Genomic DNA, 24,873 nt, shown 5'->3' on the forward strand with positions numbered 1-24,873 from the left:
GCTTGCCATCAGTGTGCACGTACATATGTGCAAGTGGCAGGTATTTCCTGATGCAAACATCAGGCTCCGAGAAGTCAGGACACGTGAGAGCCAAGCAGCTGCCTCAGCCCCGAATTTCATATTCATCTTTGCAACAACGGCTGCTGCTTTCACCCCCAGATGGAGGACAAAAGCACCCACTGATTGGGAGCCCAGTGGAGAGTCATATTTATGTGTCTATATATTGATATCTGTGTCTATAATACATGTGTATTTGGGGAGGGGGCAAAGCTGCCGGTTCCTGCGAGTGCTGGGGGGCCATGCAGGCTTTCGGGTGGCGGATCCGGCCGCTGCTCCGGGTGGCGGGTGCTGCAGGTGGGATGCGGGGCTGGGGCTGCGCAGGGGGCTGCAGCCTCCCCTGGGTATTTGAGCGCTGCATGGGGGTGTCTGCAGCGCCTGTGCCACCCCTGTGGTCCCGGCGGGACGGGCTGCACCGGAGCCCCCGGCCGGGCCGTGTTGGTGCCCGGCGCGCTCAGCCCAGCCCCGCTCGCGGCTCCCTCCATCCCACGGGAAAGATGCGGCCGGGAGGAGGCCCTGCGGGAGGAGGCCGGGATGCAGGGGAAGGCCCTGTCCGTGCCGGCAGCCCAGGTCCCGCCTGGACCCTGCAGGGACGCGGGCTCACACTGCTGGTCATGCCATGCCGGCAGCTCCCGGCACCTCCGTAATCGGGTTTTTCCAGCTGCTCCGCTGGAGACTCCAACTTCGGAATTCATTAACTTCACTGCCGAAAGCTGAGTCATTTGTCACTATGGTTTTGTCATTAGCTCCCATAATTAAGGGAGGTGTCACCAAAGCGAACGTTTCCTCTGCAGCAGCCACAATAACGGGCACTGAGAATTGTTTCAATGCACTGAGGATGCCGGGCTGAGCCAGGACCATCGGTCTCTGTGGGAAGGCACATGTGGAGCCCTGTGCCCTGGCATCGGGGCTGGGGACAGATTGGGTGCATGGGGGCCCCATCCATAGCAAAGGCCCCAGAGCCCCAGGCCTCCCAGGTGCCCCCCAGTCACCGAGTCACACTTGCAGGGTTTCTTTAAAATTATACATTTTATTTTCTCATACATGCAGCAAATAGATAAAGAGTATATGCCCATCTAAAAGGAGGTCTAGGAAGGAGAACCCTGGACAAACACAGAGCAGGTAGTCTAGGATGTAGAAAAGTCATCAAATACTTGCAGGTGAAATCAAATTCACAAACACAAACTGATCAACAATAAACATGTTCTTTTTTTTTTTTTTTTTTTCCACTTTGTTTTCGGTTGCCGGCTGGGACGTGGTCAGAGACAAACAGCTTGGACGACACTTCCATGCATGGAGCAGGATGCTGCAGCGCCGGGGAGCGCCCGTCCGTGGAGCTGCTCCGCGCCCGGTCCCTGTCCCGGGAGCTGCTCCGCGCCTGGTCCCCATTCCCGCTGGCCTTCCTGGTTGCCGCCGAGCTTCCCACCGGGGGTCTGCCCCATGCAAGCTCCTGGATTTGTTGGAGAGGTTGCGAGGGTGAAGGACCGTGCCAGGACAGCTCCCTTGTCCAGCCGGGCAATGGTGGCAGTGGCAGCAGGTCACACTGGCCACGTGCCCAGGGCGGCACAGCCATGCGGGGCAGCCGCGAGGCTGCGGATGGACCAGGAGTTGCAAGAAGGCCCAGGCCAGCGATGCCACCTGGGCACAGCGGGAACACGCGGCAGGGACACGAGCGCCAAGGGCTCTGCCACCCAGATCCCGCGTCCACCCTGCGGAGCCGGTGGGGTTCGGAGGGAAGGTGCATCCTGGTGTGGCCGTGCTGGGTGCACGGTGGGCAGCGCCGCTCCTGCACCCGCACCGTGCCCTCAGTGCCAATGCTGTGCCGTGCCATCAGCGCCAACACCATGCCATCAGCACCAGCACTGTGCCGTGCCATCAGTGCCAATGCCGTGCCATCAGCGCCAACCCTGTGCCATGCCATCAGTGCCAACACCGTGCCCTCAGCGCCAACGCTGTGCTGTGCCATCAGTGCCAGCACTGTGCCATGCCATCAGTGCCAACACAGTGCTGTGCCATCAGCGCCAACGCCGTGCCCTCAGCGCCAACACAGTGCCGTGCCATCAGTGCCAACACAGTGCTGTGCCCTCAGCGCCAACGCCGTGCCATCAGCGCCAACGCCGTGCCCTCAGCGCCAACGCTGTGCCGTGCCCTCAGCACCAGCACTGTGCCATGCCATCAACACCAATGCTGTGCCCTCAGGGCCAACGCTGTGCTGTGCCATCAGTGCCAATGCCGTGCCGTGCCACCAGCGCCAACACTGTGCCACGCCATCAGCACCCATGCCAGGCTGTTAGCACCCACCCTGTGCCATGCCATTAGCACCTGCACCACACTGTGCCATCAGCACCCATGCCACCAGCACCTATGCCATGCCACCAGCACTGTCACCATGCTACCAGCACTGTCACCATGCCACCAGCACTGTCACCATGCCACCAGCACCCAGACAGTGCTGTGCCATCAGCACCAGCTCCGTGCCGCCAGCGCTTGCACCAGCCATGCCATGTGCGCCTGCGCCACGCGGTGCCGTCACACCCATGCTGTGCCACGAGCACTGCAGCAGCCAGCAGCTCCCACGCTGTGCCCAGCCGTCCGCGCCCACGGGGGAAGGAAGCGGCATTTCCCCGCCGGGAGCTGCGTGTGACCAGGGTGCTCCTGCCCGTCCGCACCCACCGTCCTGCCCGCGGGCACCTCCTGCCCCGGCCCCTGTGCCCCCGGTGCCAGGGACGGAGCCACCCAGAGCCCCGCGCGGTGGCCAAATGGCAAAGGTTCCCTCGTGCGATGACGGCAAACGGAGCCGCTGGCACCTTGTCCTTCCTCGAGGGCGCTTGCAGCGGGCTCAACACCTCCGCAGGCAGCAGCTCGTGGCACTGGGCGCGCAGCGGCCCCTTGGGCGCAGCCTTCCCTAGGCTCGGCCTGCAGCACGGAGCCCTTGTCCTGCCGAGTCCCAACCCGTTTGCGGAGGCTCCAGCGGGGACGGAGGTTGTGCAGACGCTGCCGCCGCTCTTGGCGTTAGCGCATCCTGCTCCATGCACCGGCGTCACCCCAGGCGCACGGCGAGTCCCGGGCGGAGCAGAGGCCGCTCCGTGCGGCTCGTCCCGGCGAGCGGCCGTGTCCCGCTCCACGCTGGGATCTGGGGACACGGAAAGTAAAACATTCACCACTGGAGTAGAACTAGTTGTGCAGCGACAGGCTTGGAGGGTGCAGGAACGGACATGCTCGGAGCGCCCGGCGCGGGCGGCAGCCGGCGGCTCCGGAATCGGGCGGGAGCTACGAGCCCTCCGACCACAAACGAAGCCCAGCTCGGCTCTGCTCTGGTCCAAGTCTGATGCAACATCTCCATAATCCCCCCTTGGATCTGGCACAATTTGCAGTTTTTCTGGTTGTGTTTTGTGGCCGCCAGCCCAGGGTTGCTCCAGGGCCCCGGGCTCCGAGCGGCAGCCTCAGCAGCGGCTCTTGTCCTTAGGGAGCCATTAGCAGCGGGGGAGAATTTCCCCGGGAGCCCGAGGTCTAGAAAAGATCCACAAACCGGGATTTTGCTTATAGGATTCTGTGTGATTCATAAAATCCCACCCCCGTTTTCCCCATGGTCATGAAGGCATGTGTATTTACACTGGGACTGGTCCCGCTGCACAAGATCCAGGCCTGCAAAGCCCTGTGCGCTAGGAGGGCTGCTCGGCCCGGCCCGCCTGCAGCACCTTCCTCACCCAGAAACACGGGAATGCTGCAGGAGGCCCGGGATTGGGAGCAATACCCCAGGAACTTTGACTGAAACCAGGTAAATCAACACGTCTGTAAAATTCATGATTTTGAGCCTCTAAGATAATAGTGGAAGGTGTCAAGTATAAAAGTTGCCTTTAGAAATAGCCCTCAGTACAGCCCTTTTGTGGCGGGCGCAGGTTCGGTTGCTAAACTGTAAACCGAGAATATAAACGTGTTTTGTTTTGGTAGAATATTAATATCCTTTACAGAGCTGCTAAATTTTGACGGTGCCTGTGAAAAAACAGGAGAGAGATTTATGAGCGTGCTGACAGAGTATATCAAAACTGCAAACTGTTCCAGATGTTAAGAAAAAAAAAAGGGAAAAAGAAAAAGCCACCTTCGCTTAGGAAAAGCTTTGCTCTGATGCACGGGAACGGGAAGGGCGCTCGCGCTGCCGCCGCGGTGCCCGCGCGCTCCGCAGCGGCGCAGGGAGCGCTCGGAGCCTCCCGCAGAGCCGGGGCCCGCGCGGGCGCCCGCTCCGGCCGGGCGCTTCCAGGACGGGCTCACAGTCATGGCAAGCTGCAGCACAACGGCGTGAAACATCGACCATGCGTAGCATTCAAAGGGAGCGACGTGGGAGCGACTAAGGTCACCGGGGTTGGTTTGGCGGCTGCGGTGGCGGGTCGCACGAGCCGGCGGCCTCGGCAGGATCCGGCGGGCGCCCGCGCGGCCAGGCCGCCCGCGGGGGACACGGGCGCCGCTCGCCCCCGCGCCGGGCTACACGTTAATGACGAACTCGGGGTTGGTGTAGGAGAATCCCGCGAACTCGTTCTGGTCCAGGTTCATGATGAAGAGCTTGTCGGTGGGCGTGAGCTCCACGGGCTGCCGGGTGAACTCCTTGTCGAAGTTGGACGTGTCGCGCTTGTCCTTCTGTTGGGCGGAAAGCACAGCGTTAAGCTCGCGGCGGGAGCGCGCGGGGCGCCCGCGGCATCGCTCGGCACGCGCACCGCACCGGCGGCACCGACGGCAGCGCACACCGGGCCGGGGGTCGAGCTCCGCACGAAGGCAACGACACCAGCACTCGCACAGAACGACCCTCCGCGGGGCTGCCCCGGCGCTCCCGGTGGGGACACCCGTGGCCCCAGCGATGGCCCCGGTGCGGGGGGACCCGCCGGGTGCCCGGTGCTGCATTCCAGGGCGGCTGGAGGGGGCGCAGGGTTCACAGCGCCCACTCGCCCCGTCCCTGCTCCGCTGCTGATGGCTCCCGTGGCGCCCGGCGCCCCGCGGGTGCCACCGGGCCGTGGACACGCTCCTTCCTTGGCGTCCCGGCAGCGGCTCCTCCATCCCACGCCGGCGGCACCGGGGCCACCACGTCCTCTGGAGATGCCGCTCCGTGGGAAGGGTCACGGGCAGGAGCTGGGAGGAGGAGGGGACCTGGGGACGCGCTCGGTTGCTGTCACTCCCTGCTGCTTGTCCCGGCTGTGCCGGTTCGGCTCCGTCCGCTCCCTCGTGGCCACCCAGCGCCTCCGGAGCTGCCAGCGGCTCCGCCGGGACGCAGGGAAGCCGAGCACGCGGCAGGCAAGGCCACCGTGGCCCCGGAGCTGCCGCTGCCGCCCGATCCGAGCGGCCGTTCCCAGGGGAGCAGCACGAGGCGCCGGTTCCGCTGCTGCCTCCCGCGGAGAGAGGCCGCAGCCTCCAGAAACTCCGGGGCCTCCTGCAGCCTCCAGGAGGGAACCGTGCGGCAGAGCTCTGGGGGCTTCCTCGCCAGGGCCTTCCTCCACCTCCTCCTTCCTTCTCTCCTTGTCCTTCCCTCATGTCCTTCCTCTCTCCAGGTTCTTCCTTCTCTCCTTGTCCTTTCTTCATGTCCTTCCTCTTTCCAGGTTCTTCCTTCTCTCCTTGTCGTTCCTCTTATCCACATCCTTCCTCCTCTTTTTGTCCTTCCTTTCACATCCTTCCTCCTCTCCAGGTCCTTCCTTCTCTCCATATCCCTCCACCAGTTCCTTTCTCTCCTCTGCAATCGTTCCTCTTCTCCAGGTCCTTCCTCCTCTCCGGGTCCTTCCACTTCTTCGGGTCCTTCCTCCTCTTCGGGTCCTTCCTCCTCTTCGGGTCCTTCCTCCTCTCCGGGTCCTTCCACTTCTTCGGGTCCTTCCTCCTCTCCAGGTCCTTCCTTCTCTCCAGGTTCTTCCTCCTCTCTGGGTCCTTCCTCCTCTCCGGGTCCTTCCACTTCTCTGGGTCCTTCCACTTCTTCGGGTCCTTCCTCCTCTCCAGGTCCTTCCTTCTCTCCAGGTTCTTCCTCCTCTCCGGGTCCTTCCTCCTCTCCGGGTCCTTCCACCTCTCTGGGTCCTTCCACTTCTTCGGGTCCTTCCTCCTCTCCGGGTCCTTCCTCCTCTCCGGGTCCTTCCTCCCCTCGGCACAGACGCGGAGCTCCGGGATTCCTCTCCCGGGCGGCGGTGCTGGCGGAATCGCTCCCGCTGGGGACGGGCAGGCGGGCGGCGAGGAGCCCAGCGCTCCCCGCGTGCCGGCCACCCCGTCCTCGGGCGGCCGCGGCCCTCCCGCCGCTCCGGCCTCTCGCAGCCGTGCGCAAAGAAACGCAGGTTGCTTTGACAGTGATTTCCCACTTTTTATTTCACAATCGGTATCGGAAAAAAAGAATTGGCACGTTACAACTTAGAGCAGATTGATACAAAGTGACAGCCCACGAACATCTGCAGAGCGGTATAAAAGGAAGCTATAGGGTTGTTACCGTTTCAAGAGAACTTCATCCTTCCTGAAGCCTGCTTTGATGCCAGCAACCAAACTTAGGCAATTTAAATATCTAGCGGCAATGTTTTTTAAGTAGGAATATTAGTTAAAACAGATTTCTTTACAAGCTCCATATCAGAATTCACAATACTGTTCAATGTTAAATAGCATCTCATTTGTGTTAATATCATCTTTGACACATTTAAAGCGCAAGTAACAAACTCAACTGCTTTGGCATTTGAAAAAAAAAAAAGAAGTTTTCATGGGAAAAACCATGTTACATGATGTTTACTAGGGTGACCATGGATCTGAAAGCATTCGCAACAGTTCTTTCAAATTCCCTGCTTTGCACCGGATACGTTTCCTTTGATAAAAACACTACTCAGAAACTGCACAATGAGGAGAAATCCAGGGAAACGGCGCCGGGTCTTTGCTCACAGCGGGGTGAGCGGAGCGCGCGGGAGCGAGCGGCTCTCCGTGGGATGGAGCACACGGAGCCGGAGTCCCAGCGCGGTGCCCCGGCATCTGCGCTGTGGGAAAAGCTCCGGAAAATCCCTCAATTGCCACTAACGCTAGGAAGGCTGCGGATGAAATCCTCGTGGTTACATGGCAACACTGGGAAAGAGCGGGAATCAGGGCACGGGCTGCAGAGATTTCTCCTAATTGCCGGGCCCAGGCACTGCCAGACGCGCTCTGCGGTGACCTCTGCTACACGATGAATTCTGCTCATTGCTTACATATAAAATTTGATAAAAACATATTTGCGGTACTTACTGCACAGCACCTACCATTGAGGCATGCCCCGAATCGTGTGAAGACACTCCTGGCTTTGAAATATGGTCACTCTAGTATCATGACTAAAGAAAAACCATGAATGCGACTTTGCAATGGAAAATGTCACCACGACAGCAGCTGGGACCGGATGGTAAAGATGCAGGGATGAGATCTACACAGCTACTTAGCTCTTGGCTTCAGGCTTAAAAAACTCAGAGTTAACAAAGGAAAATCCTTCGAATTCTGACTGGTCAATGTTCCTGATGACTTCCTGGTCGGGAGGTGTTAAGACGGGTGGATGGCGGGTGAAAAACCGGTCGAAGTTTTCAGCACTGCGTCCACACTATGAGAGGGGAAAAAAAGAACGTATGGTGGGTGGAGAAGCAAAGCAAACGGATGGGCCTGAGCACCCCCCAGCCCTGCCGAGCAGCACATGGCGGAAAGCAAAAACGGTGCGAAACGCATGAATTCTGTTAACGCCAAGCAGCGCTCGTCACGGAGAAACCCTCCGGCTGCAGCACGGCAATAGCTGCAGGAGGGATGAGATGGGAGGCAGTTCCCTGCCGGCGCATCCTGCCTGCGCGCGGGACCCTGTCCTGCCCCGGCCGCGCTCACAGCGGTGCCTCCTCGGCCAGCGCTTTGTCCCCTACACGTCTGCTCTGCGCCCCCGTCCTCGTGCCCGGGTGACCCCCTTGCTGCTGCCACTGCAGGATCATCCACGGGAATGCCCAGAGCGGCGTCTCCCGGCCCGGGCAGCAGCCGGGATTGGCGCCAGCCGCTCCGATCGCTCCCTTTGCAATCCAGACACGGGCTCCTGCGGCCGCGAGCGCCTCTGACAGCGACGGCTCCGGCGCCGTCGCCCGGCTCGCGGCCCCGCTCCTCCCCTCTCCCTGCGGAGCACACGTGCTCCGAGGGCTGCAACAATTTTTCCCTGGTATTTAACTTCCATTTGCTGAGGAAACAGATTTACATTTTTAATAAACGTCAGACTAAATATAATAAAATATTAAAGTCAAACGCATGTAAACGCCGGCGTCTCCCAGCTCCATCCTCTGCCGGAGAGCAGGTGCCAGGGAAGCCAGCGCGAGCATCCGTCAGCCTCCAATGTCATGTTCTTTTGGCAGCTCCTATTATGTTCTGATAGCAACCGAGCGCGACGCTCGCTCTCCCGGCCCTCCGACAAGCTGCACGGGAACGTCGGAGCCGCGTTAGCCGCAGCTGGGGACCTGCCCGGCGGGGCCAGCGCGGCCGCGGGGACCTCGCGGGGACGGCCTGGGGCACAACCTGCTTCCAGGCGCTGCCGTTACTGCGCAGTAACCCCCGATTATCCAAGGGTTATCTGGCAATTTCCAGACGTCCCAACACTGCGGTGATGAAATTGCAAGATCATCCCCCGACAAGCAGGGCGCTCCCAAGATAAAGAACCTGGACAAGATCTACCGCAGCTCCGGGGTCTGCAGGCAGAGCCGGTTGCTATTCCAGCCCGTGCAATCAGGTTCAGCTCTGGAGTCTTGCAAAAGGGTGTTTTAGAGGCTGGACATGTGAGCACCAGCCCAACGGCTGCCTCAAAGCCAACGCATTAGCATCAGAATGGAAAATAAATTCACAAAAATGAAGTTGCCAGTTCCACGAAGCCTGGGAGCTAAAACGACGAAACGAAGAGACACGGGCTTTTCTAGGCCATGTTGTCACTAGTCTTGGCTGTTAGCAGGGAAATAAAACAAACCATCAGCAAGACACGGGAGCAAGTCTGCAGTGCTCCAGGTGATGGGAGCCACCGTGCCCAACGGAGCAGCTTCACCTGCTAATAAGCAGCTCACCTGCGATGCTGCCGGCTCCCAATGTGCGGTTAAGGGTTTACAGGGCTTTGAAAATATCACCGTCATTGCCCATTAGCTTCACGAGAACTTGCTGCAGACACAAGGCAGTTCACATGCGAAACGGCTGACAGCACCAGCCTTGTTTTTGCTATGGAGAAATGAGCTGTCTTAAAAAAAAAAAATCAAAAGAACCAAAATCCATCATAAAGATTTAAAAACTAATCCTTGTGAAGTGCTTCCAGTTATTGGGATAAAAGGTACAAATGCATTTTTAATATGTATATTGGCAAGGAATAATTCTCACCGTAATGTTAGAAAGGGAGAATATTGGATGGAAAAGTCTTTCAAGTGGCGTCGAGGCTGCCTGGCTGGGGAAAGAGCTGCGTTTATCCGGCTCCGACGCGGGAGCTCTGCCCGCCCGGAGCCGCAGAGCGTTGGCCGGAGCTTCCGCAGGGATAAAATAAACACCCAGGAGTTGCAAGTTGTCCCGGAGTTCATGGAAGCCACGTGCAACCCCATGCACTGCCCTCGGCGAGCGGCTGCATCGTCCCCGGGCACCAAACCCCACTTTGGCCCCACGGCCGAGCCCCGATGAGGGTGCCCGAGGGGGGCGGCCGCCTGCGGGAGCGCCAGCTCTGCCGCTGCTAAAATTAAACTCATCCCGGAGGGAAGGGAGACATCCTGTACGAATCTGTGCATTTATCTAAAGCCATGTTGTGAAAAATCCGCCTCATTTTAGTACTATATTAATGTACAGGCATCGCTCCATCCTGAACGGAGAAAGGGGGAGGGTGGGAGTTTGTCTTACATAAATCCCCAACGTGTCCTGTCTAATATTTATAGCCAGCACAGAGTGACTTTTTCTGCAGCTGCAAAAATAAAGCTGTCAGCTTAGCAGATAGCCTTTTTATTTTATCAGTTTCTAGCTTGATTTCAAATAGAGACAAAAGGCACAATAAAATATTTTCCATTGATCCCCAAGATGCCATCAGAGACCGTGAATGGCCGTTTTCCTGCCGAGACGGAGCGGTCTCCGCTCTCCAGGCGAGGAGCAGCCCACGGGTGCCCGTGCCCTCGTCTCTGCTCTTTGCTCTATGGCTGCGACCTCCCGGCGCGCTCATGCACCGGGTGCCCAAATCCCTCTTTGCTTTGCTCCCATTCCCAGCTCATTCCCTGGGCTCCCGAGGGTCAGGAAAGCCCTTCAGCTGGGCCAGACTCTGCAAATTCAACCAATTTCGGGGCTTTGCAGCTGCAGGGGTGTTTGGTGGCCGGTGTCCCAGCGCGGCTGCGCGCTTCCGCAGCGAGCGCGGGATTAAACGCGTAATCCTCCGGCTGGAGCAAAAAGATAAAAGCTAATATTTGGGACAGAGTTTAATTGCAAAAACTGGCTTGGGGTCGGATTCCCAAAGGTGCTGCAGACGTTTCCGAGGGAGACCGGCATCTCGCGGGGGACGCAGCGTCCCATGTGCCGCGGCTGCTGCTTCGCATTAAAAAACTGGCTCTTCGCCACTCACAGAAGATTACAGCTCCTAAATACTCCTGGAAATAGAACCTCGTGTTTAGGGAAATCTGGCTCCCTCCAGGGACGTGGGAGCCCGCACGGGGCCCTCCTGTCTCGGTAGGGAGCAGGGCGGTAGCTCCGGGTCAGCGATCCCACGCTCCGATCCCGCACACCGGAGCAAATGTCTGTCCTTGCTGCGCGCAAAGGCCAGGGACAAGTTGCTGACATGTTCTTCCCATGCAGCATCCGCCTCTGTCCCAATGAACCCGTCGGAGCGGCGTTGCTAATGCCAAAACCTGCGCCCATAAGGATGGAAACTAAAGCTGCAAGGCAGCCCGTGCAGGAGAGCCAGAATTCTCCCCAAATCTGCTCTATAAGTGGCATTCCAATACTAATTAACTCAATGCAATTACAGGAAATTCTAATTTATGCAATTAAAAATTATTAGATTAAAAGCAATTTTTAAACCACCATCCTGTTGCAAGTAGCCCTGTGCTCTGCCATGTGAATTCAACACTCTCAAAATCAGGGGACTTTACAAATCACCAGTCTTTATGCAAAGTAAAGAAGTAATTAGATACCCAAAACAATAATTATCTCCACGAGAGACCGGGATCCAGCCTAGTGCAAATACACGTCCCGGGGTAGCACAGTCCCACGCGAGGAATCGCACTGGACATTGGAAACCTGCAGCAGCCACGTGGCAGCCGCTCGCAGGGACACCCCAGCCGCGAGCTCTCTCATTGGCACCTGCACCCAAGCGGCCTCGCGCCGTGACCTCCCGCTCGGTTTGTGATGCCCAGACTCGCCGTCGTGGTGAGTATTGCACAGAGCTTGGCGCTCTGCTCACCCCGACCTGCACCGGGCCGCCTGGAGCACCCGCCGGCGCGCTCCGCGCACCCCGGGAGCCCACATTCCCATTCCCTGCCCGCATCCGCACAGAGGCCCACGGGAAGTGAGCCTGGGCACGGTGCAGCAAGCGGCATCGGCACCACAGCCAGCAGAGCCTTCCCTGCCACCCACCAAGGACATTTTCGAGCTGCACAAACCCCAGTTCTCATTTCTGCGCTGCTCTCGCAGATGGCATGAAAGGAGCAGCGCTCTGCAGCGCGGAGGCAGAGCTGCTGCAGTATCAGCCACCAGCAGGTACCCGCCTTGGCTTAATCCTGCCTAAATCCTACATCAACTGTACCTGCCTCGCTCTTAATCTCCCCGTCCTATCAAATGTTAAGATTTTTCCCAACGCCAGCTGTTAGGTGAAAGGCAGGAGACAATAGCTTACCATCCTCTGCTCCAAGGTCGGTGATCAAAGGATATTTAAAGAAATAAGACATTTAAAGCAGGACAAAATTTGCATATTTTAAGCACAGAAACACTGAGGAAGTGCTTTGACAGAATTCAGCTTCTTTAACAGGAAAAAACAAACAAACAAGCAACAGACAACACTGTGCGTGAACGCAGAGGTGTGAGGAACGCGGTGGCTACGGGGTGAGGAGGAGGAAGGACGCTCGGGACGCGGAGCTCGCGGTGCTGCGCTGGCGCCGCGTCCAGCCCAGCCGGACACCTGGGCCCATGCGCCTCCATGGCACCTGCAAGCATCCTGCGAGTACCATGTAAGCATCCTGCGAGCACCCTGCGAGCACCCTGCGAGGACCCTGAGAGCATCCTGTGAGCACTCTGTGAGCACTCTGTGAGCACCCTGTGAGCACCCTGTGAGCACCCTCACCTGCGGCCGCCACGCACGGGCATCAACCGCCTCCAAGGACCCCTGCTCTACGTTACCGCAAGGCCCGAGCCACCGCGGTGGCACCTTCTCCGCGCGGTGGCACCTTCCCTGCACGCTCTGCGCCTCCACGTGGCTGCCCAGGGCAGGATGGACCCGGCCGCCCCGTCACGGCCTGCTCGTCCCCGCAGGGACGGGGCGTTTTCTTCGCTTCTCCTCTTGCTAACGCAGCCCCGGAGCGGAGGGCGATGCGGGCACTCGAGTGCGGGCTCGGACACACCGGGGTGTCACCGAGTGGGGCTGAAGTTAAAGCCTGGTCTGTGCGTTTGGGCTTGCGAGGGGCTACTGGGCTGTTTGCTCTTGCTTGGTCGCTCAAGCGGGAGCTGCAGGAGGGACGAGGCTGCTGGAGCTCAGCAGAGAGCTGAGCGCGCCAAACCGGAGCGAAAGGGGCTCCCAGCACGTCCCTTCCCCGGGAGAAAACCTCGGGCAAACCCAGGCAGCCTCTCTGGTCTTTGAGCTGCACCCCAAGACGACGGATCCAGAGGACAAGCAGGTCCCCACCTCCATCGCCAGGACAAGTACCAACGCCAGCATGTGAGCGGGACTGAACTCGGGGCTCCCTCTTCCAGCGCCCCAGCCGGGACACACGGCCACGCTCGTCCCTGATGGGCTCCAGACCGACCACGACCCCAGCAGGGACAGGGGGAGACGGAGAAACCAGGGAGACGCTCCCGCATCCTGAGCCGCTGCAGTGCCAGCGCCTGCTCCGTGGGGAGGGCTGGGAGCCCGGGGACGGGCACTGGGAGCGCAGGGATGCGGATCCGCGCTCGGGGCCCTCCGTCCTCCTGTCCTGCCATGGGCAGACCCGCTCCGTGCGCCTGGCTCTGCCCAGCGGGGCCAGGGGCTGCCCGGGCGGGTGGCCCTGCGGGGACATGGGAGCAGTGGGCAGCTCCGCGCTGACATCCTCCTCGAGGAGCAACTCGAGGGATAACTCGGAGCGGATCCCGCCGCCCGTCCCAGGGAGCACCTCCCCTTCCAGCCGTGCGCTCCCGGCACCAGCAGCATCTCCCTCCGAGGGAAAACTACCCTGAGCAAGGCCGGGGCACCCGGGGACGCGGCTCTCCCCATCGCAGGGCTCCGCTGCGCCCCAGGCTCCCGCCTCGCTCCCTCGGCCTCGGGGAGAAGCTGCTGCACAATGTGCAGCTTCGCAACCCGAGTGAAGGAGCTCGTTGCAGGGCTCCGTGCTAGAGCAGAGCGTTGACAAGCAGAGACCTGCTCAGCTTAGGAAGGAGGAGTAAAGCAGAAGTTCTAACCCCCCAGTAACAAATCTTACAGTATTGCAGTGCAATTGTATCGGCCGCGCGGTGCATCCCGCTCCGAGGGTGAGCGCCGGGGGCTCCCGCGGCAGCACGAGCTGCTCCTGCAGCGTCGCTGCCCGGCACGTGCCGGGGGAGCAGAGCAGCCGCTTCCCAAAGAGCCCCCGCGGGAGCTGCATCCGCACGGAGCCGCAGGGAGCGTCCGCACGGAGCCGCAGGGAGCGTCCGCGCGGCCGGCGCACTCACCGCCTTGGGCTTGAAGGGCGGCTGGATCTCCTTGCGCTCCAGCTTGTCCCAGTCGATGTAGCGGAAGAACGCGTGCTCCTTGATGTCCCGCTCGCCCTCCGGGCCGCAGCCCAGGCGCTTGGCCGGGTGCTTGGTCATCAGCTTGGGGGAGAAAAAGGAGAAACGGGGATTCGCGCCGTGCCCGGCTGCTTCGCCAGCAACGGGAGCAGCGTCACCAGGATGTGAAGCCCTGGGCTGCTATAACAGAGGTGATGCCAAGGCCAGTGCCCAGGTGAGGTGAATGACCCCTCTGGCAGCTCTCCGCATCCCCAGGGCTGAACGGCAGCATCCAGCCCATTCGTACCCACATATGTGCGAGTGGATGGTAGGAAACGCCGGGCGGCGAGGCAGGCTCGGGCGAGGGGCCCTTCCCTGCGCGCCGGCGGGTTGGGACCCGACGTGCACCCAGCGAAGTGCACACGTGAACCCCTCCTTCCAGCTCGGTTGTGCAGAACCTGATGCACCCACAGCACTGAATGTAGTCTACGTTAATTTGCTAATGAGCTTTTCCTGGCCAGAAGCCCACGGCGTACCTGGCAGCTCTTTTACACACACGCAGACCACACTTAAATGCAAGCATTGCTCTTAACCCCCGTTGAGCACAGACACCCACCAAAGCAGCCGCAGAGCAGCTCAGCCTCGGCCCTGCCAGTGACTCATGAGCGATCCCACGCGCGGGCAGCTGCCCGCGACGCCGCGCAGCATTTCCAACACGTGCTGCCAGAAACGAAATTTTCCTGGGTCCCTGTTGTGCTTTTATTCATGCCGGCTTGGAGGCACCAGCTGCTACGGATACACCTGACCCCGTCAGCACGCAGGTTGGTGCTCTGGGATTACGCCAGATAATCACTTAGCATTGTTTGTATTAAACAGGAACAAGTTGATTTAATCCCCAGGCTAATACGTCGCAAACCCTCATGTTTCCGTAGATGAAAGAGGATGCTCCAGACCCCAGATCACCCCAGCTCTGCTCCTGTCCTGCTGCAAGGGCTGCAATCGCTGCTCGTGTGGCTGCCATGAGCACCCGTGGCCAGAAACACCCGTGCGGGCGCCGCGGACGGGACTGGTGCAATGCGCTGTGCTCTGCGGAAGCACCGGTTTCCTGCAGAACTAAAGGCATTTCCAAGGAAGCGAGCACACTGCCCAGTGCTGGGAAAAGCAGCAGCCACCGCTTCGGCCAGGGTCTCTCCTGGCCCATTCCCAACATCCCGATGGTGGCGGATGCACAGTCGGGATGCTGCTGCCCCAGCCCTGCTCGCAGAGCCGCTTCCCGCGGCACGCGGGGCCCTTGGAGACAGGACACGGTTTGTGGCAGCTCCCCTCCAACTACCAGGGCGGTTTCTAAACTAACATGGGGATTTTAGCACATTTTAGTGACACGGGCTGCCAAGTGACCTGGAAAATGTCCCCTCCCGCTGACCCACTTTGAGCACGGAGCCCTTCCAGCAGCACTTCCCCTTCGGACAAGCAGACGCTTCCCTGCGTGACGCTCGCTCTGGACCCCGGCGAGAGCGGGGACACACAGTGCAAGCGTTGTGCAAGTCACTTGTAGGCAGAAACACTCTTCAGGAACATGCAACACGCAGCTATTTTAAATATTAATTATTAAAAGCAAACGATTAACAATTTCCTACACAACTGCATAACTCTGGGAGTGTCAGATTAAACCTGTGCACTGACTGCCTGGGAAGCGGTTCGTAGCCATCGCCCCAGACCGGGCTCCGGGCAGGTTCATCCATCACCTCCCAGATAAAGCGGACACAGACAGGCCCAGCTGCTGTTCCGTTATTCCCAGCACACACACGAGCACTGCAGGCTCTGGAGCAGCGAGCACGGGGGCTGCAGACGCGCGGGTCCCGGTTGTATCCGCAAGCGAGCGCGGGGAGGTTGGTGTCCCCTGCGCGGGCAGTGTCACCAGCATCGCCCCCCGCTCCTGCCCACGGCGACACGGGCCCTTACCCCTTTGCAGATGGCCACCGCCTCCTTGGACATGGACTTGGGGTAGGCCACGTTGTGCTCCATGATGGACTGGAAGAGCTCGTCCTCGTCCTCGCCCTCGAAGGGAGCCTGCAGCAAAGAGAAGAGCCTGGGGGCACGTCCTGGATTTCACCTGTGTCTGTTCCCACGGTTGGAAAACCGGCCCCGTGCCGCCCCGGGCGCTGCCGCGCTCCCGTCCCCGCCGTCCCCAGCCTCTGCTTGTGGTGGAGCTGGACCCCATCCGTGCCGAGGTTACCTGGCCCGCCAGCATCTCGTAGAGCAGCACGCCGAACGCCCACCAGTCCACCGACTTCCCGTAGGGCTGGTAAGCGATTATCTGCGGACAACAGAGAGAGAGGGATTGCGCTCCCGGCCCGACCCGCGGGCACGGCGCAGACCCGTGCCAAGCCACAGCCCAGCTCCAAAGGACAGGGTTATTCACTGAGGCTTGACCTGCCAAAATGGTGCGAAATCACAGATCTAAACAAAACATTTCTCAGGCAAAGGGCTCAGTAGCTAAAACATAACCCACCCTCAGATGCACACTAAATATTAGACAAAAATGGGAATGCTCAGTGTGAATTTGGGCAGATTCATCCCAGCGCAGGCCGAGCTTTGCCTTTGCTCCGACATAGCGCAGCTGGTTTGGAGGCGCTGCCGCTCGCGCTCCCGTTCGTTAGCGAGCGTCCCCGCATGGCAGCTAACGCAGCCCGACAGCACCGCCTGCACCCGCTCGCTGCGCGTGCTGGGGAGCCACAGCGATCCGGAGGGGTTTTTTGCAGCCCAGGGGTGGCCACAGGGACAGGGTCCCCCCGGGCCGCGAAGGAGCTGCCGCGGCCGGGTCGCTGCTCCGCTCCCCGCTCCGGTTCCACCACTGCCGGGCGGCTCTGCGGCGCGGCGCTCGTCAGCCCTTGGGCTCTGCCATCTGCTACTCAGCGCAAAACAATTACACAATTTATTCATCCTAATTACGGCTTCCTGTTCGGCGGAGATTCATAGATTGGAGCACCAATGCAAATCACATGCTAATCGGGGGGGTGCGCAGAGCAAGGCGCCGTGTCCTCTCCCCGCGGACCGCGGGCCTCCAGGGGACACGGTACCCCCCGCCTTGGCGCACGTGGGGCTCCACACTGGAAAAGGCCCTAAAATGGGTCAAGCAAATCCCAGGACAGCTTTGTCCCGCGGATATGCTGGCTTGAAGAGCGTGGCAGCTTCCTAAAGCGAGGAAACAGGGTCTGGTGCAAAAGTCCTGGACCACAGCTAGAAAATGAAGACCAGGACGCGACACTGGCTTTGCCACCAAGTGCGAGGCCAGGCAAGAATTTTATACCCCATTTATAAATAAGGGATGTGTTATTTACTCCCTGGAAACCTACTGGTAGCAGGCTTTAATATTATTTCTGGATACAGTAGTGATTTGCATCCTAATTTCCCATTTCCTCCTTTTTTTTCTGGAGAAAAAAATAGGGCAAGCAGAAGAAAATAAGTGTTTAAATGATAACGCTCAGGCAAATACCAAGAGAACTGGTCATTTGTCCTGCTCTGAAGGAGTATTAATCACACCAGCAACACAGCTACATACCACAGGACACCAGTATTAATCTTGGTGGAACGCAGATTTGTAATACTCATTTCAACTAGTAATTAAAAATCTCTCTGACTGCAGCAAAACACAACATAGTTTAGCATATATGGGCATCTAACCACATCTAACCCCGCAAGGAGAATCCCTTTCTCTAAAATATTTAAATGGATAAATATTGAAAAATTAATCTCATCACTGAAAATCTTCTTGCTCTTTTTTTCTTGAATTTTAGAGGGATGTTTGTATTTTAAGGGAACAGGCATCTGGGAACAATTGCCTACCGGACTGTCATAAATCCCACATTAAAATGCACCAATCCAACGCTTTTTGCGTGCCCTGCCACCGTCGCTCCAGGGAGATGGATGGAGCACGGAGCAGCGCATCCCTTAGCTCCTACATCCTGCTCCTCCCTCTGTTGGGGCTTGGGAAGCCCCAGCCTCTCCCTGGGAAGGGCCGGCTTCCCAGCAGGAAGGATGCCCAGGTTCCAGCATTCCCGGCCGGCACATCCCGCCGGGCTGAGGAAGCCTGACCACGTGCCGGCCCGAATCGATCCATGGCTGCTATCAGAGATGCGATATTAAAGAGCTACTGTGATTCTGCTGCCAGCAAACCCGAGCAGAATGGTCCTTTTGGCCCCCCCAGCCCAAGAAATCACTAAAATCAGCCATCTTCCAAGGAAAACGTGTTTCCTTTCAGAAAATGATTCCTCCGGCAGAAGGCGGATGAGTCGGGACCGGGAGCACAGCCGCAGCAGGAAGGCGCCCCCGAGGCTCCCTTGCACCCAGGCCCTCCCCTTGCTCCTGCCCCTGCGCTCACAGCGCTCCGGCACTCCGGAGCTTCCCGGGAAGGGGCAGCAGCCCCAGGGATCCGCAGGGAGCCCAGGACATGGGCACGGTGCACGGAGGCAGCTCTGCCAGCTCCCGCTCCAGCCTTGCGCGGCGCATGTTTTATGGAGGAGCTTCCCCTGCCAGAATTCCCTCTCCTGAAAGGCCTCGGGAGCGCGTCGGCTTGGAGCGGCCCTCGGCTCTCCTACCTCGGGCGCGATGTAGTCGGGGGTGCCGCAGAAGGTCTTGGTGGTCACCCCGTCCCAGATGTTCTCCTTGCACATGCCGAAGTCGGCGATCTTTATGTGCCCCTCGCTGTCCAGCATCACGTTGTCCAGCTTCAGGTCTCTGCCAAGGGACAGGAAAACGTTTCTCCAAAGGCCACGGGAACCCACGCAGGAAAGGAGCAAGTTCCCCGGGCCACACACGCCTTGCAGGATGAGGGCAAGGAGTAAAAACAAGCCAGGGCTTTGCCAGGACCAACTATTTTGCTTTTAACCCCCTGGACACCACACGCTGGGCAAATCGCTCTGAGCTTGTGACCAAAAACAGAGCAGGGAACAGGATTTAATACATTGTTTCTTATATCTATGAAAATCATGGTGCATTTTGAGCTCTCCAGCAGCTAAGAGCCAAGTAGCTACTCCATGAAACTCCCTACCCATCTCTGTTACTTCCTCCCCTAGAAAATACAAATCGAGGGTGTTTCAGTGCCTGGTCCCATCCGCAGAGACTCGTGGACAGAGCATGAGGGACCAGCACTAAAACGCCAGCAGGTTGTTTGCAACGTCGGAGCGTTTCACACGCACCACACAGTTAAGTGCTGCTGGAGCCAAGAATGTTTGACATGCAAAACTGTGCTTTAAATAATTCTTCTGCTTGGCATACTCTAACTTTGTTCAGTAGAGTACAATAAAAGGAACAGCATAATTTACAACTTCTTGCTGTTTTTTAAGATAATTTTTTCTAATTATAGTGTCAGTGCTTAGAACCCTGATGGGCCAAAGACAGATGAACACAAATCTGCATTCAGATATGGAGGAAGGAAGGGGCACTTGGGACTGGCAGACCCAGAATCTTTCTCTGCAGCAGCTGATGGCAAAAAACATCCCTCATGTCAGGTTTGCTCCACTTCTTTCATCTTCAGAACCGTTTTCAGCAGCTCAGAACTTCGCTAGCACAGTTGGCGTTTCTTTTTGCGAGGCGGTTAATGGTATCTGACACTGATTGGGATGTTCTGCTCTACCTTGGGCTTTGGGGATTCTGGCGAGCGGGAAGGAGCTGCCCGAGCTCCAGCGCTTTAACTGGCGCCTCGAGCGCGGCGCCCGGCTCGCGGGGTCAGACCCAGGATGCTCCAAGTCCTATTGAGAATGTAGGAAGAAGTGCAAGTGTCTGAACTACAAGTGCTGGGTGTGCACTGCAAATCTTGGAATAAACTATTCCCAAGCACTTGCACTAACGGTAACACTAAGGAAGGAGCGCCCCGCAATAAAACACACGGTTCGGATTCGGTGCACGCTTCCCACTTGCACGGGAAGAAGCGCACGCTTGGAGGCAGGGACGGATCCCAGCTGCTGCATCCGATCTTTCTGCCCCAAAGCACCGTCTTGGAGCCGCAGGGGCTGCGGGGGCCGGGCAGCGAGCTCACCTACCGATAAATGATGCCTTTGCTTTGCAGGAAGAAGAGGCCAATGGCAATTTCTGCTGCATAGAACCTGGAAGGGGAGATTTAAAAAGAAGAGCGGTCATTAAAGCAGATGAATCAGAATGAAAACCTTTCAGATTCAATTGCACCAAACGAGACACGTTGGGCTTGCATGACCAAAGGATACGGACAGCCGCGGCATAAAAATACCAGGCGAGTATCACACGAGCGTGACATAACCCACCCTGCGCAGCGCGCGGGGGGACCGGGATCGGGCTGCTGGGGGCGAGCGGGGCTGTCGCTTCTCATTACGCAGCCCCTCGTTAGCAGGGCCGGGCTGTTCATTACTGTGCGCTGCCTTGACGAGCTCTGTCACCGTGCGAGTACGCGCGGCCGCCCTCCTCCTTAGAGGATGCTCTGGGTTTGGCGAGCTCGGCAGGGCCCGCAAGCGGGGTCTGACCCAACCGGGCTCCTGGTCCTAATGTGCATGGGTTGGCTCTCGTGAGCGTGTCCCCTCTGCCACGTCACATGGAGCAGGAGCCCCAGGGCACCACGAGCGGGTGGCCCTGGCAGCGCGGGGCTTTGCAGGGTGCTGCAGGTGCAGCCCATGCCCCAACTCGCGGCGCATCGTCCCCGCAGCCCTGCACTTACACGGCGTGCGGCTCCTTGAAGCGCCCGACCTGCTGGATCTGGTACATGAGGTCCCCGCCGTTGACGTACTCCATCACAAAGTACAGGCGATCCTGCGGAGAAGCACGTGGTGAGCGGCCACGCCAGGCAGGGCAGCGCGGAGGCCAGCGCGGCCCACGGCTCCGGGCGTTCATTTAAAGGGATTTATTAACCAATCTGCCACTGCTCGCTGCTGGCTCCGTGTCCCTGGCTTGGCATGGCAACTCCGTGGGGACGCGCTTGTGCGCGGGCAAGCACCAGCAGGATGCGGAGTCGGGACGCAGCAGCTCCCACCGCTCGTCCCGCTGCAGCTCGTTAGCTCATTGCTCGCACCCACGGGGCAGCCAGCAGCCCCCCATCCATTGCAACGCTCCCCAGCACACGGGATGCGGGCACAACCGCTCCGCGAGCGCGAGGACGTGTCAGAGGGAGGGACGCAGGGACGGGCCACGTCCTGCTGCCCGCACGGCCCTTCCCTGCCAGCTCTGGCAGTCAGACCACGAGGAGGAGGAAAAGCCCGGAGCAGCGGGAGCGTTTACATCCATAGCATTGAGGGACGTTCCCAGGCTTTCACATCCTTGGCCTCATCCTTCCTTAGCCAGAAGGTGCTGGAGGCTCTGGCCTCTGGCAGAGGCCGCGGGGCTCCGGGGGCTGCCGAGGCAGCGCGGAGGCTCCAGCGCCGCGAGCCGGAGTCACCTTCAGCAGCGGCTGCAGCGCAGCCCGGCGTTTGGTGCAGCTGCCTCCTAAATATATCGCTGGGGAGGAAGAGCGGCAGGAAGGCGGCTGGTGCCAGGGGCAGCCGGAGCCAGGAGCGGGGCCGGAGCCGTGTGCAGGGCACCACGAGCGCCGTGGAGCGCCCAGGCTGCGGCCGGGTGGCAGGGGCCTCCAGCGCTAACATCCCCGAGCCCCTTCCCGCTGGCCCAGATGGAGCTCCTGGGCTTCCTGCAATGCCGCCTCTTCCTAATTAATTGCTCATCTAGTCCATCTCCCGCCTGGGCACAAGGAGAGCAGCCAAGTGCCCGTCCAGTGCCTGTTCACTGCGCACCGGAGCAGCGGTGGGACGTTCCCAGACCTTGGACACCCTGACACCACACTGCATCACCCCGCATCACCCTCCTTGCCCCATCTCCACACGCAGAATGGAGGGATTCTGCTGGCGCCGGTGGCTGGAGCAGGAGGCCGGGCGAGACGCGTGCTGCGGGACGCGCTCCCAGCGAGCAGGGCGTGCGTGCCAGCGCCTGCTGCACGGCCTGGGTACAGGCTGCTTCGCTGCAGACAAATACGGTGACTATAGGACTGCTACAGGGCTGCCAGGACGAGCCTGCGCTCACTCCCGATGCCCCAGAGATGCTGCGGGAATCTCTGCTCCTGCCACACTCCGCTTGCCACGCTGCAAAGCTGCTCTGTGCCCTTTAAACACGCCCAGCGCGCTTGGTAAATGAAATTGTTGGGATAATATTGAAATGTAATCCTCCCGGACGGCCTTGTCATCTCTCGAAGGGACCGCGGCGACTGCCTTCCCGTGCCTGCCGACAGGGACCTGGACGTTTTCCCTGCCACGTTGCTCCAGGGCCAGGCAGAGATTGCTTGGAGACCCCCCCGCTGTGCTCCCTGTCCCTATTCCTGTACCGCTGTGCTCAACAGCGGGCCCTTTGCAAACTGCATTTCCGGCGTTTTGTGTTAGTTTTCATTGTCTGCTCAGATTTTCCATCACAAGAATGAATCCGGAGAAAAAGTTCAGCACTTTGCCACTGAAAGATAACTGAAATCACAGGCTGGGCTGCCCAAAGGCTCCGTAACACAATTAGGCGCTGCCCAATGGGAAACTCTCAGGGGTGCAAGGACCCCGCCGCAGCCGCCACTCTAACCGACACACACAAATGTTCTGTTTACAGGTGCACTTTTGCAAGCAAATTGTACAATTTATGAGGGTGCCAAGGGGAAGAATGCACGGCCACTTTTGCAAACATAGTGATGCGCGTCTGAAAGCAAACAGGGGTGTGTTAGAGGAGCTGAGAACAGGCGCCCGCGGTGGGTTTCGGCAGGGATGTCTCCATGCAGCCCAGGAAGGCACCGCTTCTCCATGCCCTGCGGGTCTCTAGGAGGGAGGCTCTGCCCCCAGACTCCCCCTTGGAGGCCAAGACTCCGCAGTTTGCCCTGTGCTGGGGCTCAGCCGGGGCCGCTCCAGCCCTGGCACTCACCATGGTCTGGAAGCAGGAGTGCAGCTGCGTCAGGAACGGCGGCTTCCCCGAGAGGGCCAGGACCCGCTTCTCCACCATCGTGCACTCCACGTCGTCATCCTGGATGACCACGTCCTTCTTGAGGATCTTCACGGCGTAGAGCTCGTCCGTGCCCTTGCGCTCGGCGAGCATCACCTGCCAGGGAGGAGAGCACAGGCGTGCGGGGGCCGCGCTCCGCATGCAGAGCAAAGCACTCATGGATTTATTGGTGGCTCCCGTCACAGCCTGGAGACTCGAGCTCAGGGCAGGCAATGCAGAGCGCTCTTCCAGGAGCATCTGGGACCTGCTCTCCAGCTCCCCGGGCTGGCACATCCCGCTCACCTGCTCACAGAGCCAGGCTCCCCTCTGAGCAAGCACGGGGCAATGGGGCCGGGGAGGAAGCAGCAGCTCGGACACAGCGTGCACCAAATCGTGAAGCGGTAACTCCTCAACGAGGAGCAGGGTCAGTGCATGGCCAAAGTGGGCCAGAGCCAGCAGGATTCCTCCAGGATCTCCTGCCCAGCATGGAGCTACCGCAGCCTGGCCGGTGCCCAGGCCGGCCCTTCACAGGGTGCTGCAGAACAGCAGCCCTGAGCCTCAACCTGCTCCTGCCCATGTGCAGATCTACTTGCTGCAGCGATGGGATGCACCGCTCCTGCGGGCAGCTCGCTCCCGTTAACCACATCAGCCTTGGTGTGGATTTCCCAGCCCTGCCAGCACAGCCCGTTCCCGCAGAACATTCCCGCCCCGCGACCGGCGGAGCTCGGAGCGCGCTCTGCCTCCTGTTCACCCTGCGCTCCGCTCAAGCATGTGGGGGGAATAAACCGCTTTGTGTTTGAAAGAGCGTTGAAATCCTCTGGTCACGTCAGGAAAGGCAGTTAGGATGTTTTGAAAATAAATTACAGGGAATCAACATCAATAGGCTGGAGCTGAAATGAGTTTCAAGCTACAGCGGATTTGCAGAGAAAAGGCTAGCGGGTCCCGGCATCGCCTTCGGAAATGCAAAGGGAAATAAAATCAGTGCCACCGGGCCTGGTTTGTAAGCGATAAAAAGAGCTGGGCTTGGGCTTGTGCCAGCGGCTGGGAGAGCAGCGAGCGCGGGGAACCCCGGGCTCCGGAGCACGCGGGGCGCGCGCGGCATCCCCGTGCCCAGCGCCTCGCCGCTCCGCGCCCTTCCGAGGAAGGGCCCATGAACCCGGGAGAAGGGGCTGCTGTGCGGGGGGCGCAGGGCTGCGGGTGACACCAGGGAGCGTTTTGGTGCTTTCAGAGCCATTCTGCTCAGAGGAGAGCGGGTTGTTATTGGAAACGGAGCGCGCAGGGATGGACACGCGAGGAGGCTCCCTGGAGGCAGCGGGACCCCACGTGGAGAGGAGCGCAGTGCAGTTGGGCCAGCAGGAGCCAGCGTGAGCATCAGAGCTGGCCGAGGCAGCGAGCGAGCCCGCCGGCCGGGCCCCGCAGCCCAGGGACACGCACCGCACGCGGGCACGTCCCTGGCACCGCGCTCCGCAACCATGAAGCCAAAACAACGAGTCCTGCTCCGAAATCACCATAAATGCTCGAGAAAGCCTGGCTGTAATGGCGCGGCAGCTCGATCAGCTGTAGGAAACGCGGGCGAGCTGCATAAATTAACCATTTCCTCTTTGTATTTCAGCAAAGCAAAGGCGGGTTGTGCTGTGCCCAGCGCTGCGCTCTCCTGCCAGCAACAGCTCCCTTCCCTTTGCCAAAGCATGGAGTGGGTTGCCAGCGTGCACGGTGCGCGTCCCTGCACATCGGCTTCCTTCCCAGCGCGGGGCATGGCCCCGGGGACGCACCAGCACCTCCATGGGGACAGGCGGCAGCTGCCAGCACCGGTCTGTGTCCTGGCTCGCGGGAATGGGGCGCTGCAGCTGCTCGCTCGGCGAGCGCGGGAGGACGAGCGCGCGCGGGAGGACGGGCGAGGCGGCAGCGCTGAGCACGGGGGATGAGCGAGCGCAGGAGTTGGGCGCTGCAGGAATGAGCAAGCGGGGGAGAACAGGCACCAGGGGAAGGAGCGAG

At 59.6% G+C, this 24,873-nt stretch overlaps 1 protein-coding gene across 2 annotated transcripts in view; it reads right to left on the reverse strand.

Moving 5' to 3' along the window:
* Positions 1–4,536: 4,536 nt before the first annotated feature.
* The window catches only part of PRKCB (protein kinase C beta), a 72,312-nt gene continuing 51,975 nt past the window's right edge, over positions 4,537–24,873 (reverse strand). The window contains exons 10-17 of one of the 2 annotated variants that reach the window (XM_088520987.1): positions 22,822–22,995; positions 20,603–20,694; positions 19,959–20,021; positions 18,516–18,654; positions 16,154–16,234; positions 15,880–15,987; positions 13,882–14,022; positions 4,537–4,689 (exon numbers count right to left, since the gene is read on the reverse strand). In XM_088520987.1, the coding sequence (XP_088377113.1) occupies positions 4,537–4,689; positions 13,882–14,022; positions 15,880–15,987; positions 16,154–16,234; positions 18,516–18,654; positions 19,959–20,021; positions 20,603–20,694; positions 22,822–22,995 (951 nt within the window). Of the gene's footprint in view, positions 4,690–7,207; positions 7,619–13,881; positions 14,023–15,879; positions 15,988–16,153; positions 16,235–18,515; positions 18,655–19,958; positions 20,022–20,602; positions 20,695–22,821; positions 22,996–24,873 lie in introns of those variants that run through there. The other variant, XM_088520988.1, reaches the window with a different exon arrangement.

The sequence above is a fragment of the Tinamus guttatus genome, unplaced genomic scaffold (assembly GCF_059628265.1).
Source record: "Tinamus guttatus ecotype Peru unplaced genomic scaffold, ASM5962826v1 Tinamus_guttatus_pri_ptg000107l, whole genome shotgun sequence".
NCBI classification, from domain to species: Eukaryota; Metazoa; Chordata; class Aves; order Tinamiformes; family Tinamidae; genus Tinamus; species Tinamus guttatus.